Here is a 14005-nt window from a genome sequence, read left to right on the forward strand (position 1 = left end):
ACAGATGCAGGTCGTTTTCCTTTGTCATGTATGGAAATGACAAAGGAAATGTATGGAAATGTACATTTATATAAGATGGGCCAATTCACCACCCAGAAAACCGATTACTTGTCAAACTGGCTTTATTGACGTGACGAATCTCAACCTTCGTTTCCACATCATGCATTAATGATTAAAAAAAAATTTGTTGCCTACTGAGTTTGAATGGCCCCCCACCCTCCCAGTCGTAGGCAAAAAATTTGTTGCCTACGACTCTCAACCTTCCTTAATATATATGAGACTGATCACCATTGCTTTGCCATATTCAAGCTCTCTGTCTCTGTCTCTCTCAAATGGAGTTAATTCCTAAACCGATTCAGGGTAGCTTAAAGAGGTGCTGGAGAAGACAACGATACCAAAGACTCCATGATTCAAAAACGAGCCGAAAGAACTTAAAGATCACGAGGCTTGGAGATAGCGGCGCCCCACGTAGAGGTTGGAGAATCAGAGCAATTCCGAAGCTGCGGTGGAAGATAGGCTCGCCTTTCAAACTTTGGAGCAGGCTAAAGAATACTTATATCAACATGATGGTTAACTTGGCCGGCAACGTAGGGTATTTGAGTACTGCCAACGTCTTCGGAGCAAAACGGATTCCAAAGGGTCGCCGCCAAGGTCCGTCAGTTTACACCGTTGAAGAAGTTGAGAACAGGCTGATTTTCGAGATTTATAAGGTCTTGCAAGCTTCTCGAGAAGTAAGCACTGCGACATAGACTGCAGAGACCGGATCTATAATCATTGTCTGTTTTCTTTTCTTCGTTCTTAATTAATTTCTTCTCTCCCCGAGCTCCCTCCCCCTCTTCCTTTTTTAAGGATATGTTGAAAAGTGAAAATATAGTCCGGAACATGATGTAATGTTGTTTTCTTCATAAATATATCATTTTCTTCTGTAAAGGTTTTTTTTTTTTTTTTCACTTTGATTTCAAGTTTTGTTGAAAGAAGCCTTACTCAGTGACATATGATCTTATATGCATAATTAAGCTCCCATATTGTTGAAGTTTGGAGGCACAGAAAAAATATGAGATTCGAGTTTCTCTAATTAAACATAGACAGAAAATTCATGGCCTCCAGTATGTAATAAAATGGGGAGATCCAGGAGGACTTTTGTTCGTCGTTACATCATATATAATTCATGAGTTCTAAAATCAGAATCTTTTTCTTTTGGTAATTGAAACTTTGTCGCAGAAATACAACGTGAAACATGTGAAATCCATGTGAAAAAGGGACCCTGTTTAAGTGTTTATAATTAATTGATGGTTCCATCCTGAGTAAAACACCTAAGATAACTACTTCTACACAAGAAAATACAAAAGAACAATTGTGTTCGAAATACTGAATAACTACTAATTATTAGAAATCATAACAGTAGTCATTGCCCTAAAAAATAAAATCTTTCCTTTGGGTCGCAATATATAATAAGAGTTTTGTGGTTTGTCAATAAATTAGTACACTTAACTTCTTGTGAAATTTATTATAATAATAAAAAAAAAGTAAAACATTAATAATTTTTCATCATTATGGGACTATCTTTGATCAAGATTTTGGTTGCGTTTGAATAGTGAATCAGGTGATATCAGATATTCTGTAAATAATAATAAAAAATTAGTGATAAAATATTAAATAGTAGTGAAAAGTAGATAAAAAATAATAATAAAATAATAAATAATAATCATGTCCTAATTTACACCCTTAAAGTTTGACGCATCACTTTTTATTGAATAATGAAATATACATACACCAGATTAAAACCACGTCAGAGTAGAAACTGTCCTGATTTATAAAATTAAATTTTTAATAATAGTAGAGCTGAAATAGAGCTCACCCAGCCTCAGGGAATTTGGAGCCGAACTCTACCAACTAAATAAGGCCCATAATAGCAGGGGAGCATCACAGAACTAGTTTTATAAGGCTGCGGACTTATTTCTAACTTACTGGGCCAAAGTCCAAGCTTATTCATCGGTGTGGGACACCCAATTTTGGAGAAATGCAAAGATGTATAAAAAATTATAGAATTACTATACTTCTACTATTTATTTATTATTTTATTATATTTAATTTTTTTAATTTTTATTTTAATTAATAGTTAAAAAAGTGATTATTAATAAAATTATATATATTTTTTAATTTTTTGTTAATAATTAAAGATGTTAAAAAAATAAAAAATTTCAAATATAGTATAAATAGTAAAGGAGTAGTGAACGAGTTGCAAGGGCATCATTACCCTTATACTATTTTTTTTTTTTTTTTGTAAGTTGTTATGGATTATGTCAATCCACGATCCAATCTATATATAGAAGTTAGAAAGCAATTTGCAGCTATAGAAAATGGAAAAGTAATGTTATATACAGTCATATAATGTATAAATATTGTGTAATCATTTTAAAAAAGAGTGAGATCTACTATTAAAAAATTATTAATTTTTTATGTGATTTTCTTATTTTTTTAATTTTTTTAAAATAATTACACTGATATTTGTACATTTATGACTATAATTATATGAGAAAATGAGAGTCTAGGAGAAGGACACCTCAAGCCAGACTGTGGATGCAGTCTTGGGATAGAGCCAAATTTGATTTGCGTTCAGTGTCAGCAATCGAAGCAAAAACCAAAAAGAAAATAAAAAGAAAAAAGAAACGTTGGTTGTTGGTTATGTAACAAAAGGAAGATAGAGACGGAGAAACACCAAATAGATAACAAATTGAGGTAAGAGGGCCATAGAGTTAGTTAAAGTTGTAATAAAGAAGCAAGCAAACCCAGAACGGCCACTATGCCCATCTATCCACATAGCTTATTAATTATAATGATTCTTCACAACCAACCTTAATTACTTGTCACTTACGTGTACACACACGCATATATTTATATTTATATTTATATTTATTTTTAAAAGAAATTAAAGAGAAAAGAAAGCACGTCTTAGTAATCCAGCTCATGAAAAAGGCCACCTCAAAAGACTTGAATGCAACGCCAACATGCCCTTTGGACCAAACACTCTTTCTTCAACTCTAACCCAATGCATCACTTCACACTCCATTATATATATAAATACACACACATTCCTGATTCATTCTTAAGGCTTTCTTGACCTTCACATATTCTCTCTCTCTAGAACGGCTATTGTCTCGTAACGGTTTTCGGCCTAGTTTGGTCGGTTTGTTTGGAGGGAACCGAACTAAGTAGTTTCAGATAATTAATATCAGGTACTTTTCACGCTAACTTGGCATTTTTGGACCACACCTATCGTCTCCGTCCAATTTTTTAAAAATCCTCTAAGCTAACAAACACCTACGCCCCATCCCTCCCGCCCAATCCCTTACCTTAATAATTAGCACTTCTTAATTATTAGCTTTGATTCTCACTCTCTCTCTCTCTCTCTCTCGTTTGATCGGTTACGTTTTGCCGTGGTTCGGGTTGTATTCTACTCTTTAATCTCATAAGATTTCTTCTTCTTCTTCTTCTTCGTTTACTATGTGATTGTGATTGTCGATGCTACTGTTTGATTTAGTTTGTTACTGGTTTTATATATGCTTTTTATACAGTACTATTGTTTTTTAAGTCACTCAGTTGCCATAATCGGAATGTGCTCTTTTGCAAGAATATTTTGAGGCTTATTTCTGTTTCTAAATCACGTCTAGGTTAACTATCATTTCTTATTATTTGGATTTTCGCACTGCTGATCATAATTAACCCTCTCTTTATGTGTTTATGAACAAGTGTACGTTATGATTCATATCATTTTCTTATTGAACATATGCAGGCTTTGGTTGTGGCTTGATCTTCTTCTACAAGAAATAGTCTCTTGTTAGTTACAATTCATTTTACAACTTGTTCCTCTTTATGTTTTCTGAGATTTTTTTTGTTTTTTTCTCAAGAAAATTCAGGCTCAAATGGACAAGGACGTGTCTCCTCCATCAAACACCGGCACCATCACGGAATTTATAACCTCTTCACCGATCGCATCTCATGACAGTATTCCACCACCTCCTCCCTCATCATCCCCCGACAACACTGCTAGCTTCGATTATCTCCTCAAGAACCAAAACTTCGGCACCGACTTCGCGTCACTGTATCGCTCCATTTTCCCGCCAAAATCGACCTCCATCTCATTCAGCCCCTCCACGTGCTGCTCCTCCTCCATTAACGACGACCTTAACTCTGACACCATTGCCACGCAGCAACGCCTCAACCAGGCCCGCCTCATCCTCCAGTACCAAGAACTCAATAGCCACTACGACCGCTGCTGCTCTCGACTACTCGACCTCATTGCCGAGGCCGACTTGCTCCGCCAAGAGAACGCCCACCTCCGCATTATCAACACCGAGTTGCTGAAGCTCCTCTCCTCACAGGCCTCCTTCCACAACCTCCTGCTGTCCTCCTCTACCGATCCGAACCATTCTTTCCTCCACGAATTCCGCTGCCTCTCCACCGAAGATGAAGACAGTACTTCCACCACCGCCAGTACCAATCGGTTTGATAGGCTGAGCTCCGACCGCTTCTCGCTCCCCAAGAGCATCTCCGTTCGGTCCACTGGCTTCACCAAGCCAAGCAACCTCCCTGCTGCGACTCAAAATAGCACCCCGACTCGCTCCTTCACTCGGCCACGTGTCCAGAATCAACTCTCCTCCGGATCGGTGGGTTCGATCAAAACCTTAATTTTTCTTTCCTTTTTAACAAATTTTGAATTATTGAAAATTAGACGCGTCAACTAGTTTGCTTGTTAATGCATCCATGCATTCTATAGCTTTCATGCTGTGAGGTAAATGTTTTGATGACGGTGTGCCGCGGTTGCAGCAAAAGGTGTATTTATCGGGGAAGAGGGTGGAGGAGCAGGAGGCGATGGAGTTGGAGGTGTACAATCAAGGGATGTTCAAGACGGAGCTTTGCAACAAGTGGCAAGAGAGCGGCACGTGTCCATACGGGGACCACTGCCAGTTCGCCCACGGGATAACGGAGCTCCGTCCGGTGATCAGGCATCCGCGCTACAAGACGGAGGTTTGCAGGATGGTAGTGGCTGGCGGCACGTGTCCTTATGGCCACAGGTGCCACTTCCGCCACTCTCTCTCCGAGCAAGAGAAGTTGTTGCCGGCCCCGCTTTGATATATGAGAGTATCACTTGCCACTGGCACGCTAGAGGCGATCCCGATGATCATCTGATATGGATTAATGGCCGTGGGTTTTGGGAGGCGTTCGTACGGAGCACTAAATGCTGTACAGAATCATAGATGCCATATAATACTCATGTTAACACTGAAAAGAATAATTAAAGATGATAATTAATTGATGATAAGATCATTCACGAACGTACGTGATAAAATAAAATAAAAAGACCGAAGTTGATAAATGAAATAAAAGGTTTTAATATAATATTGGTGTGATCAGGATGAAGCTAAGTTGTGTGGTGGCGTAAAGAAAATAATTTGTAATTGGATTTAGTTTTGTTGTAGAAGTGTACTTGTATGTTTATGTACACTTTACGCCATGTATTCTGGTGGAGTGCATGTAACTAACCTAACAACCAAGCTTGATTGTAATGTCATGATGATATCTGTTACCTGATGATGATGGTGCGCAATTTTCCATTGAATTTAATTGTAGTACTGCATGATCGATCTCTTCCTATTTGTTTCTCCTGGCCTCTCACTATGTTTCTCTGTCAGCAACGTACCACGTGTTTGGGCATGAGTTGTTTGTGAATAATTAGAGGTGAGATTCGGCCGTCCGGCCATTTTTAGACCGGATCAGTCCGATCCGGTTCAAATTATATAAGACCGAATCGGTCTCCAATTTAGGATTTTTCATCTCGAATCGGACTATATGAAAATTAAAAAAATATAAATATATTTTATTATTTCTATAAATAATTATTAATATATCACAATATTACATAATATTATATTCTTTAATGTATAACTATAATATATAGTATTAGAATATATTAATATATTAACATATTATAAGAGTTATAGTATAAATTATAGTATATGTATAAATTTATAATAGTATTAGTATAGTCAACTTAATATGTTAGTATTAAATCACTATAACTACATAGAGTATTATTTAATATAGTATTAGTAGTGTATTACCAATTTATCACTAACATATAGTATATTAGTAATACTACTAGTATAGTTATTAGTTATAGTATCGGTACTAAGTCTATAACTATATATATATATAGATCTATGTATTATTATATTCTTTAATGTATAACTATAATATATAATACTGGTATATATATATATTAATAATTGTACAATTTATTATGTAATTTTCATTTAATAAACCACTTAATTTTTAATTTAGTATTTCAAATAAATTTTTTTTATTAATCAATTTTTTAAAAAAAAAAAAAAAAAGAATGATGGACCAACCAGACCGGACCGGTGCTTAGGCTGTTCAGTTCGGTCCAGGGCCTGGACCAAATAGGTCGGGTCCGATCCACAAAACCTCCCGAAACCATACTGAACCGAAGTTACCCCTATGGATAATCTTACCTGGTGGGTTTGTGGAGCCTCATCTTATTGGTGTGTGGGCCCGACTTAATGACTCAATACAACAATTGTTATGATTTTTTAGTGGGATTTTAATAAGGCTTGTGCCATGGAGCACATACATTATTTTTTATTTGGAAAGTGCTAGATAAAAAGTTCGCTCGACATTTAGTTCGAAGAAAGTCCAAGTAAAAAATTCACTTGACAGTCACTTGACTTGGGGCTCGAGCGAAGACCAGACATAAAGTTCGCTCGATGCACATTCGACACTTGAGCGAATATCGCAGAAAAGTAAAAATTAAGATATCTACCGTGTAATCCTATAAGGCTATAAATATGTTTATTATGAACAATATGATTGTTCCATATAGTGAAATTTTATTTCAAAGTATATTTTGTGATTCTCTAGCATAATAAAATCTTCTACAATTCTATAGATATAGGCATATTACCGAATCGCATTAATTTTATATATTGTTTGCTACTGTTTATTTTTATTTTATTTTTCATCTTTGATTTCAGTTTTCACAACACTACCCGTTGTAGTCGTTACATTATGTGATTGATAACTTAAATGTCATTTTCTTTTTCCACGTTCATGGACGAATTCTGGAGCGCGCCTCACACTTCACGCATGGCTTGGCCGTTCGATCGCAAAATGATGGAGAGGCGACAGTACTGCTGCAGCGTGTCATCATGTCATCACCAGCTAGAGCCATTAATTTGGCACGATGACCTCATTGAATATATATCCTACTTCTAAAATTTTGTAGTACTTGAGAGCATTGGTAATGCCTCTAAAATTTGGCTATAATCTTAATTTTTAGTTATAATATTAATTTTTTTATTAGGTGTGTTTATATTAGACTAATCATCTTAAAGTCAAAATAATAATATAATATTATATATTTTAATAATATTTGACAATTTTTTTTTTTTTTATATTTTACAAATACACTTCAAATATTTAAATAATATTTGACAAAAAATATTTTTATACAATACACATCAGCACAAAATAAAACTGAAGTTCTTTTTCCCACAAATTGAAGTTTTTTCACAACAATCTCAGCTAATTGTGTAGTAAGACAATGTCAACATATACCTTAGCCAACAATCTCTTTACTTCCATTGATAACCACCGATTGTAGGAGCATTATATTGAGATATTGTAAAATTACATCATAGACTGATCCAGACAAGGCATCATGAAGGATAACTAAACACTTACACCATTGAAACATGGATTAACAACCCCATTTGTAGGTATTGCAGTCTCTCTTTCATAATGATCCACATGATGACACACTTCCTTGGAAAAGGACAAAGTTCTAGCTGCATTTTCCACTCTTACTTTTCTCAATATATTTCAAACAGTCGGCACCAGAGCTGTGAAGAAGAATTAGCAAACTAACCTCAAAAGGGAAAAAAACAATAGGAAGAACAGATGCTAACATATAAGAGATTGTTTCATATCACCAAAAATGTAGTCAAAACATATTTGCTAAGATAGTATTTCAGACAGAGTTACGAACCCAGACAGATAGTATTTTAGCAGCTTTCAGCAACTTTCGCACCAACAACCACAACCTATAAACCCAATATCTCAAAAATCAATTAAAATTCACACCAAAATGAGCATGAATGCAGACATGGGTCAACTGAAATTGCACAAACAAACATATAACAGCTTTTATAGCTTCTATAACAATGCAAACATGGGTCAACTGAATGTCACAATACACGTTCCACAAAACAATGAAGATTATATCTATAGTCTCAGAAAAGACTTTGTGTGGTTCATACTTAAGCCAAAAAACAAAGGGGACTATGTTTTCAAGATTTTTTTACAAAGGTTAGAACATAACAGCTTCTCTCCACCACCCATAAATTACAACAAGTAGGGAATCAACACAAAAAGATAAGCATCACAATGTACATTTTACTCTGTTGTGATGATAAAGTGTAGCTTGTAAGGGTAACGATTAAGAAGTCTAAAAACTCATCCCTATGAAATAAATGATACTGTCTATAATCAAGCAAGCGAAAAAAAAAAAAAAAAGAAGAAGAAGAGAGAGAGAGAGAGAGAGAGAGAAGATAGGTCCTTTTACGCTAGAAATGGAGAAAGACTTAAACAAAATATTGTTAAACGAACATCAACTGGAAATGCAGATGTCATTGCTCATTTATTTGGGCACGAAGGCTATCTACATTCTACGGTATGATTAAATGCTAGACACTTTTTTTAATAAGCAAATGCTAGAGATAGATTTACTTACAGTTAGTAGAATTTATCGAAATTGCATGTTTATGTGGAGGGCATATAGTGTAAATAAAAGGAACATCAACTTTGTAATTGCGTGATTCAATCATGGAACCAAATTTATGTAAATAAAAACCAGTATCAAAGTAGGAAAAAATTGCTTTTCTCAATATCGCTAAACACAAAATAAACATTTAGAAATATAAAATTCAGGATAACATATCTTGTGTAGGAAGAAGGAAGATCATTCAAATTGACATCGCACAATGCAGGCTTCTTCCATAGAATTTGAACAATATATCAAGGTTAAAATTATAAATTCAAATTTGTAAACTGTCATTGTTGATGCCATCGTTCTCTTAGCCATTCACCCAAACATTAAATCTGCTTGGATTGTTGGAGACTTGGAAGGAAACCATTCCCTAACAAATCAAAACCCTGGCATGAAATAAAAACTAGAATCAAGAAAGTCATAGAAATCCACAAATCTCCAACAAACCAGAATGCATATAGAAAGAAAAGAACCCATAGACTATGAGTAATCAAAGTTTTGCAGCTCAATATTCTTTTTTTTTTTATTACATGTAAGATAAGGCAAGGCCATCTAGCACATCCCTTCACTAATTTGGATTTGGAAAGTACCATGAAACTTCACTATTTTTTTGTATTTTCTTGACAAACCAAGCAAGAGTAGAATTTCTAACAAGACGCATACAATTAAAACAAAACCTACAAATCAAAATCACAAAACAAGAAGAATGAACAAAGAGAAGGGCAAAAAAGGGAAAAGAAAATAGAGAGAAAAGGAAGAGAAGAGCGAGGAAGAGACTTACCGTTTGGCCTGGCCTGGAAGAAGACGGAAAGAAGACTTTCACGCGAGAGAAGAGGGACGAAGAAGGGAGAGAAGAGGGCGACGAGAGCGTTGCGAGTCTGAAGAGAGAGAAAAGAACGAGGGAAAGAGATAGGGGACGTTGACAAAAAGAATAAACAATAGAGAGCTCCCTTAATGTGCTGTAGCTGAAGTGTTGAGTATTGGACCTTTAGCTAGTTTACTGTAGAGGCTTTTTCTCACATATAGGTAAAATTTAGACTTGTATTGGTATTTGACTAGGCCATTTCCAATGCTCGAATTGCCAATGCTCTTGAGGGTGTATACAAATCCAAATGTAAAATCACATGTTATGTTTTGAAGATTATTTTTGTCATTCAAAAAAAAAACTTTGATATTGGATTATGCATATTTGAGTCAAAATAATAATAAAAAAATATATTTTTTAATTATTATTAACTTTTTCTTTCCTAAAATTATTATTATATATATATATAAATTTTGTAATTAAAACCCACAAAGTTACCCTTCGATATTAATTTGAAGTGACAAATCAATGGAAAGCAAGAGTGCATGAGCACCTGATGAAAGATGAGAGGGCCACTTGAAGCAGGGAGATCAGTGAGAATATATGGCTGTTAAAAACCACCATCTCCTAATAGAATGGATATATATTTGTCAGTGAGCGTGCCTTATTATGGACAATAAAGATGTGAACTTAGTGACCACTGTCATCAAAGAGTCTGCACCAAAGATGTTTTCTTTTGATACTTTCGTGTTTTATTCCCTTTTCTCGATGGCATTAATCATGTCACATGCATGATGTTTTCTTTATTTTATTTATTTTCCTGTTGGTCTTTGGATCAGTTAGAAATAATTCATGTTTGGTCCTTAGCTTCAAGCCTTGAAAGATATATGAGGTTTTGTTGAACTTTGAAATTACGAGATTAAATTATGCCTTCAATAAATTACTAATTGTATTAAAGTACTCTTTAATTTGTAATTTCCAATCTCACGTGGTGTGACAGAGTTAAAGATGTGAACTTTATGTTCCTAATACTAATTGAAGGAATATTTCATGTGGACCGCATTTTGCATGGAAGGAAAAAGGACCCAACCACACTACATTTTATACGAATTTGGTTCTCTTTTACATTTCGCGTGGTTGTACGTAAAAGATGTCTTCGAGCATCACAAAATTTGGTCTAAAAAAAGAAGTATTTTTTTATGGTAATGAAAGAATACATTCACTACTTAGTGCGTTCTTTGTCATTAATGAAAGAGTAGGTACGGTGAGATGTGAGACACTCTCAACTCAGATCAAGTTTTTGTTTGGTTCCAAAGAAATTTCTTGGAACTTTCTCTAAAGCCTTCGTAGCGTACAAATGGTCAAGCTCTTTTCTCACGCGAGAATCTTTAGATTCTTTTTGTCCTTTCCATGAACTTTAACCTTTAGCCCTTTTAGTTTTCATAATATGAAGACATGCCCTTTTAGCCTTTGATCAGTTGTTAAAATCAGCAACCCCTGCTAATAAGAAAAGCTCAATGAGAAAAAACTATTTGGGTTTTAAAAAAATTTCCGTTATGCACTCAACTTTATAAATTGTGGAAGAATATGGATGATGATTTTTTTTTTTTTAACAAAAAAACAAATTATGTTATAGAAGTTAATTTGCAGTCCTGCTCTTTAAAAAGAACTGCAAAATACAGAGACTATATTAACAAATAATCCAAAATAAAAGGATGGTTTTGCAATACAGCAGCTTTATTTGGGTAGATGAGGTGGTGGTGGTCCAGCTCCTATATAAGAAGGGCAAACTCTCTTGTTTCTACCCACAGACGTGGGAGGAAACGAAGTAGGAACTGACGATGAAACGAGAATAGGGAAAGGGAGATTGTAGCTACTGGAAGTTGTAGGAATGGGCTGTTTGGGATGAATGAAAGTGGAGGTAAATCTTTGGATTTACAGTGTTAAATTCTTCCCAAAGCCGCCCATTCCGATGATTTCCGGCAGTTCCTCCCTTTCCCTTCTGTCTCTGTCTCTCTCTGTCTCTCTCTCTCTCTGGTTTCTGCTTGTGCCTTGTTATGTAGCTGGTGGAAGGTAGAATTCTCTCTCTCTCTGTTTTTTTTTAACCATGTTCAGATCTTGACCCTGCTTTCTTTTTCCTTTTCCAAGTTGGTACGCAGTTTCCCGATTCCCCACGGCAGAAAAAGGGAAATGAATGTATAGAATAGTCATTAAATCTTGGATATAGCATGCCATCTTATTTAGCGTATTGTATGGTATTTTTTAGATCTAGGGCTCTCCGTACGTTCTTGTACAGATACATGAGTAGATGATCTTGTTTTGATCTTTGTAAAAATAAGAAAAGATAAACAGGGAAATGCTTATTTATACCGAATAAGCAGCACCCGGGACAGTTCCTTTTCCTGTGATTGTGATTATCATATGTCTGATATGCAAGCAAGTTCAGAAGATATATATCAATCTCTTACGATTTAGGTTCTCAAATGTTGTCGATGGTTTAACGGGAAAGTGGCACTGGCAACTCCTGAAGGGATCGATCTGGGTGACAGGACCGGACAAGAAAGATGTAAATGACAGAAATACGAGAGTTATAATTGGTGAGTATTAGTAAAAATATATATTTTTTTAATTTTTTTAATGATTAAAAATGTTACAAAAATATTTAAAATAAAATGATAAAAAAATAAAAATAAAAAAACTTAAAATATACATGATATACTTAAATATAAATAAATAATAATAAAATAATAATCCTATCACTACCCTTACTTTGATTGACGGAATTGAGGGAGGATAGAAAGTTGACAAAAAAGGCCAATAACATATCTCAAATCCAACTTAAAATTTTCTACTTTTTGGGTCAACCGTACTCCTAGTAATCTATTCGCTGAGTTCTTTTTTCGAAGGATGGACCTAACGTTGAAGCTAGTATTAGGACCTGATAATTAGGTTGCATTTAGATGTCAGTTAAATTTAATTGAGTTGTGTTTTTATAAATATTAATAAATTGAGTAATTGAATGAGTTATATGAAATTTATTTAAATTAAATTTAAAGTATATTTAAATATTAAAATAAATTTAATATTTTTTATAAAAAATTAAAAAAAATTATAAATCTCACGTATAAAAATATTTTAAATTAAAAAAAATTATGAATTTCACGTGTAAGAAGGTTTTAAATTGTTATAAATTTAATAATTTAAAATTGAGTGTTTGAATGTTAGACTCAATTTAATTAAAATTAGAATAAACTAAACTGAGTTTAGCTGAATTTGGAAATCAAACGCAACCAAGACTATAGAATAATGCTAGAGCCACTATTGGGGCTCCTGTTGGACTTTAGCATGTGTTTTTTTATGTATTTTTTTATATAGATTTTTTTAACAATTTTAAATATTTTGAAACAATAAAAAAAATCACAAAATCATTAAAAAATACTTCCTTAATCACGAATGAAGTATTTTTTATTTTACTTCGTCATTAAAGAAGTATTTTTTAATGATTTTTTTTTTTTTACTTTCTGATTAAGAAAGTATTTTTTAATGATATTCTAAATTTATTTTATTTTTTTAAAATATTAAAAAATATTAAAAAAATCTATATAAAAAATAACTTTAAAAAAATACATGCTAGAGCTGGCATAAGTCCTAAGCGGTGGCTCTAGCATTGTCCTTAAGACTATATATGCATGCATAAATAACTTTTATCTGTTATAACTTGAGGCTTTTTTATCCTAAATATTCTTAAATAAGATTTAGAGACTCCTAAGGCTGTTAATTTGGTTTCAGCTGATTAACCAGCTTTCAATATTTTTCCGTTTGTATGTTATATGCCATGTATGATCTTTCTTTTAAGCTAGGAGTGATAGAGCGTTACAACCGAATTACAGTCATTTATCATTTTTAATAATATAATATTTTTTAAATATTTAACTTCATCAAATCAAAATAAAAGTCAAACTAAAATTTTAAAAAATATATTATATTTTTAATCTTTAGTACATGTAATTAACAAATTGTTAACAAGTAGTTGGCCGTTGTTAATTATATATATGATAGCTAGCTAGAAGCGCGACAGTCTCGATATAGTGCGGTGCTACGTACATAATGATATGTTGCTACATGTAGTGATTTCGTTGTCATAATTGATTTGAAATGGATCGTTATGAATAATTTCCACATCTTACTCAAATATCGAATCTACGCGCGCCAGTTTTTTTTTTCCTACGAGCCTATTAATATTGCTGCCCCCCACAATAATAGCGAATGGATGCACCCAACAGCTTCTAGATCTGCTCAGATAATTTGTGTTTTCGCCACTCATAGATCATCATGTCTACCTAAGCTTGCAGGAG

The 14005-nt window shown here is 33.9% G+C and overlaps 2 protein-coding genes and 2 long non-coding RNA genes across 8 annotated transcripts; 3 read left to right on the forward strand and 1 right to left on the reverse strand.

Moving 5' to 3' along the window:
- The first annotated feature begins 332 nt into the window (after positions 1-332).
- LOC108988002 lies at positions 333-749 on the forward strand. The gene has a single exon (XM_018961081.1). It carries the CDS (start codon positions 333-335, stop codon positions 747-749), a length of 417 nt encoding a protein of 138 aa, XP_018816626.1.
- A 2359-nt stretch (positions 750-3108) lies between these two features.
- LOC108987937 (zinc finger CCCH domain-containing protein 14) lies at positions 3109-5619 on the forward strand. Of its 5 annotated transcripts, none has more exons than XM_018961014.2 (3): positions 3109-3236; positions 3909-4667; positions 4828-5619. In XM_018961014.2, the coding sequence occupies exons 2-3, from the start codon at positions 3924-3926 to the stop codon at positions 5131-5133; spliced, it is 1050 nt and encodes a 349-aa protein (XP_018816559.1). In that variant the 5' UTR covers positions 3109-3236; positions 3909-3923; the 3' UTR covers positions 5134-5619. The 5 variants fall into 5 exon arrangements, with proteins under 5 accessions (XP_018816559.1, XP_035544046.1, XP_018816560.1 ...); XM_035688153.1 differs by having other exon boundaries at positions 3123-3236; positions 3918-4667; XM_018961015.2 differs by lacking the exon at positions 3109-3236 and adding an exon at positions 3382-3446.
- A 1957-nt stretch (positions 5620-7576) lies between these two features.
- On the reverse strand, positions 7577-9720 carry LOC108988072. The gene is made up of 3 exons (XR_001995613.2): positions 9627-9720; positions 8066-9231; positions 7577-7919 (listed from the first exon to the last, which is right to left on the reverse strand). It is a non-coding gene; the product is annotated as an uncharacterized LOC108988072 (long non-coding RNA).
- A 1753-nt stretch (positions 9721-11473) lies between these two features.
- Positions 11474-12106, forward strand: LOC108988043. Its single transcript, XR_001995610.2, has 2 exons — positions 11474-11723; positions 11799-12106. It is a non-coding gene; the product is annotated as an uncharacterized LOC108988043 (long non-coding RNA).
- Positions 12107-14005: the final 1899 nt, after the last annotated feature.

Source organism: Juglans regia, chromosome 1 (genome assembly GCF_001411555.2).
Source record: "Juglans regia cultivar Chandler chromosome 1, Walnut 2.0, whole genome shotgun sequence".
Classification (NCBI taxonomy): Eukaryota; Viridiplantae; Streptophyta; class Magnoliopsida; order Fagales; family Juglandaceae; genus Juglans; species Juglans regia.

Bases quoted from the DNA above. Each gene is read 5' to 3' on its own strand.
- LOC108988002 (XM_018961081.1), top strand. From the start codon at position 333: ATGGAGTTAATTCCTAAACCGATTCAGGGTAGCTTAAAGAGGTGCTGG.
- LOC108987937 (XM_018961014.2), top strand. From the start codon at position 3,924: ATGGACAAGGACGTGTCTCCTCCATCAAACACCGGCACCATCACGGAA. The intron at 4,668-4,827 runs GTGGGTTCGATC...CCGCGGTTGCAG, and splicing joins ATCAACTCTCCTCCGGATCG to CAAAAGGTGTATTTATCGGG.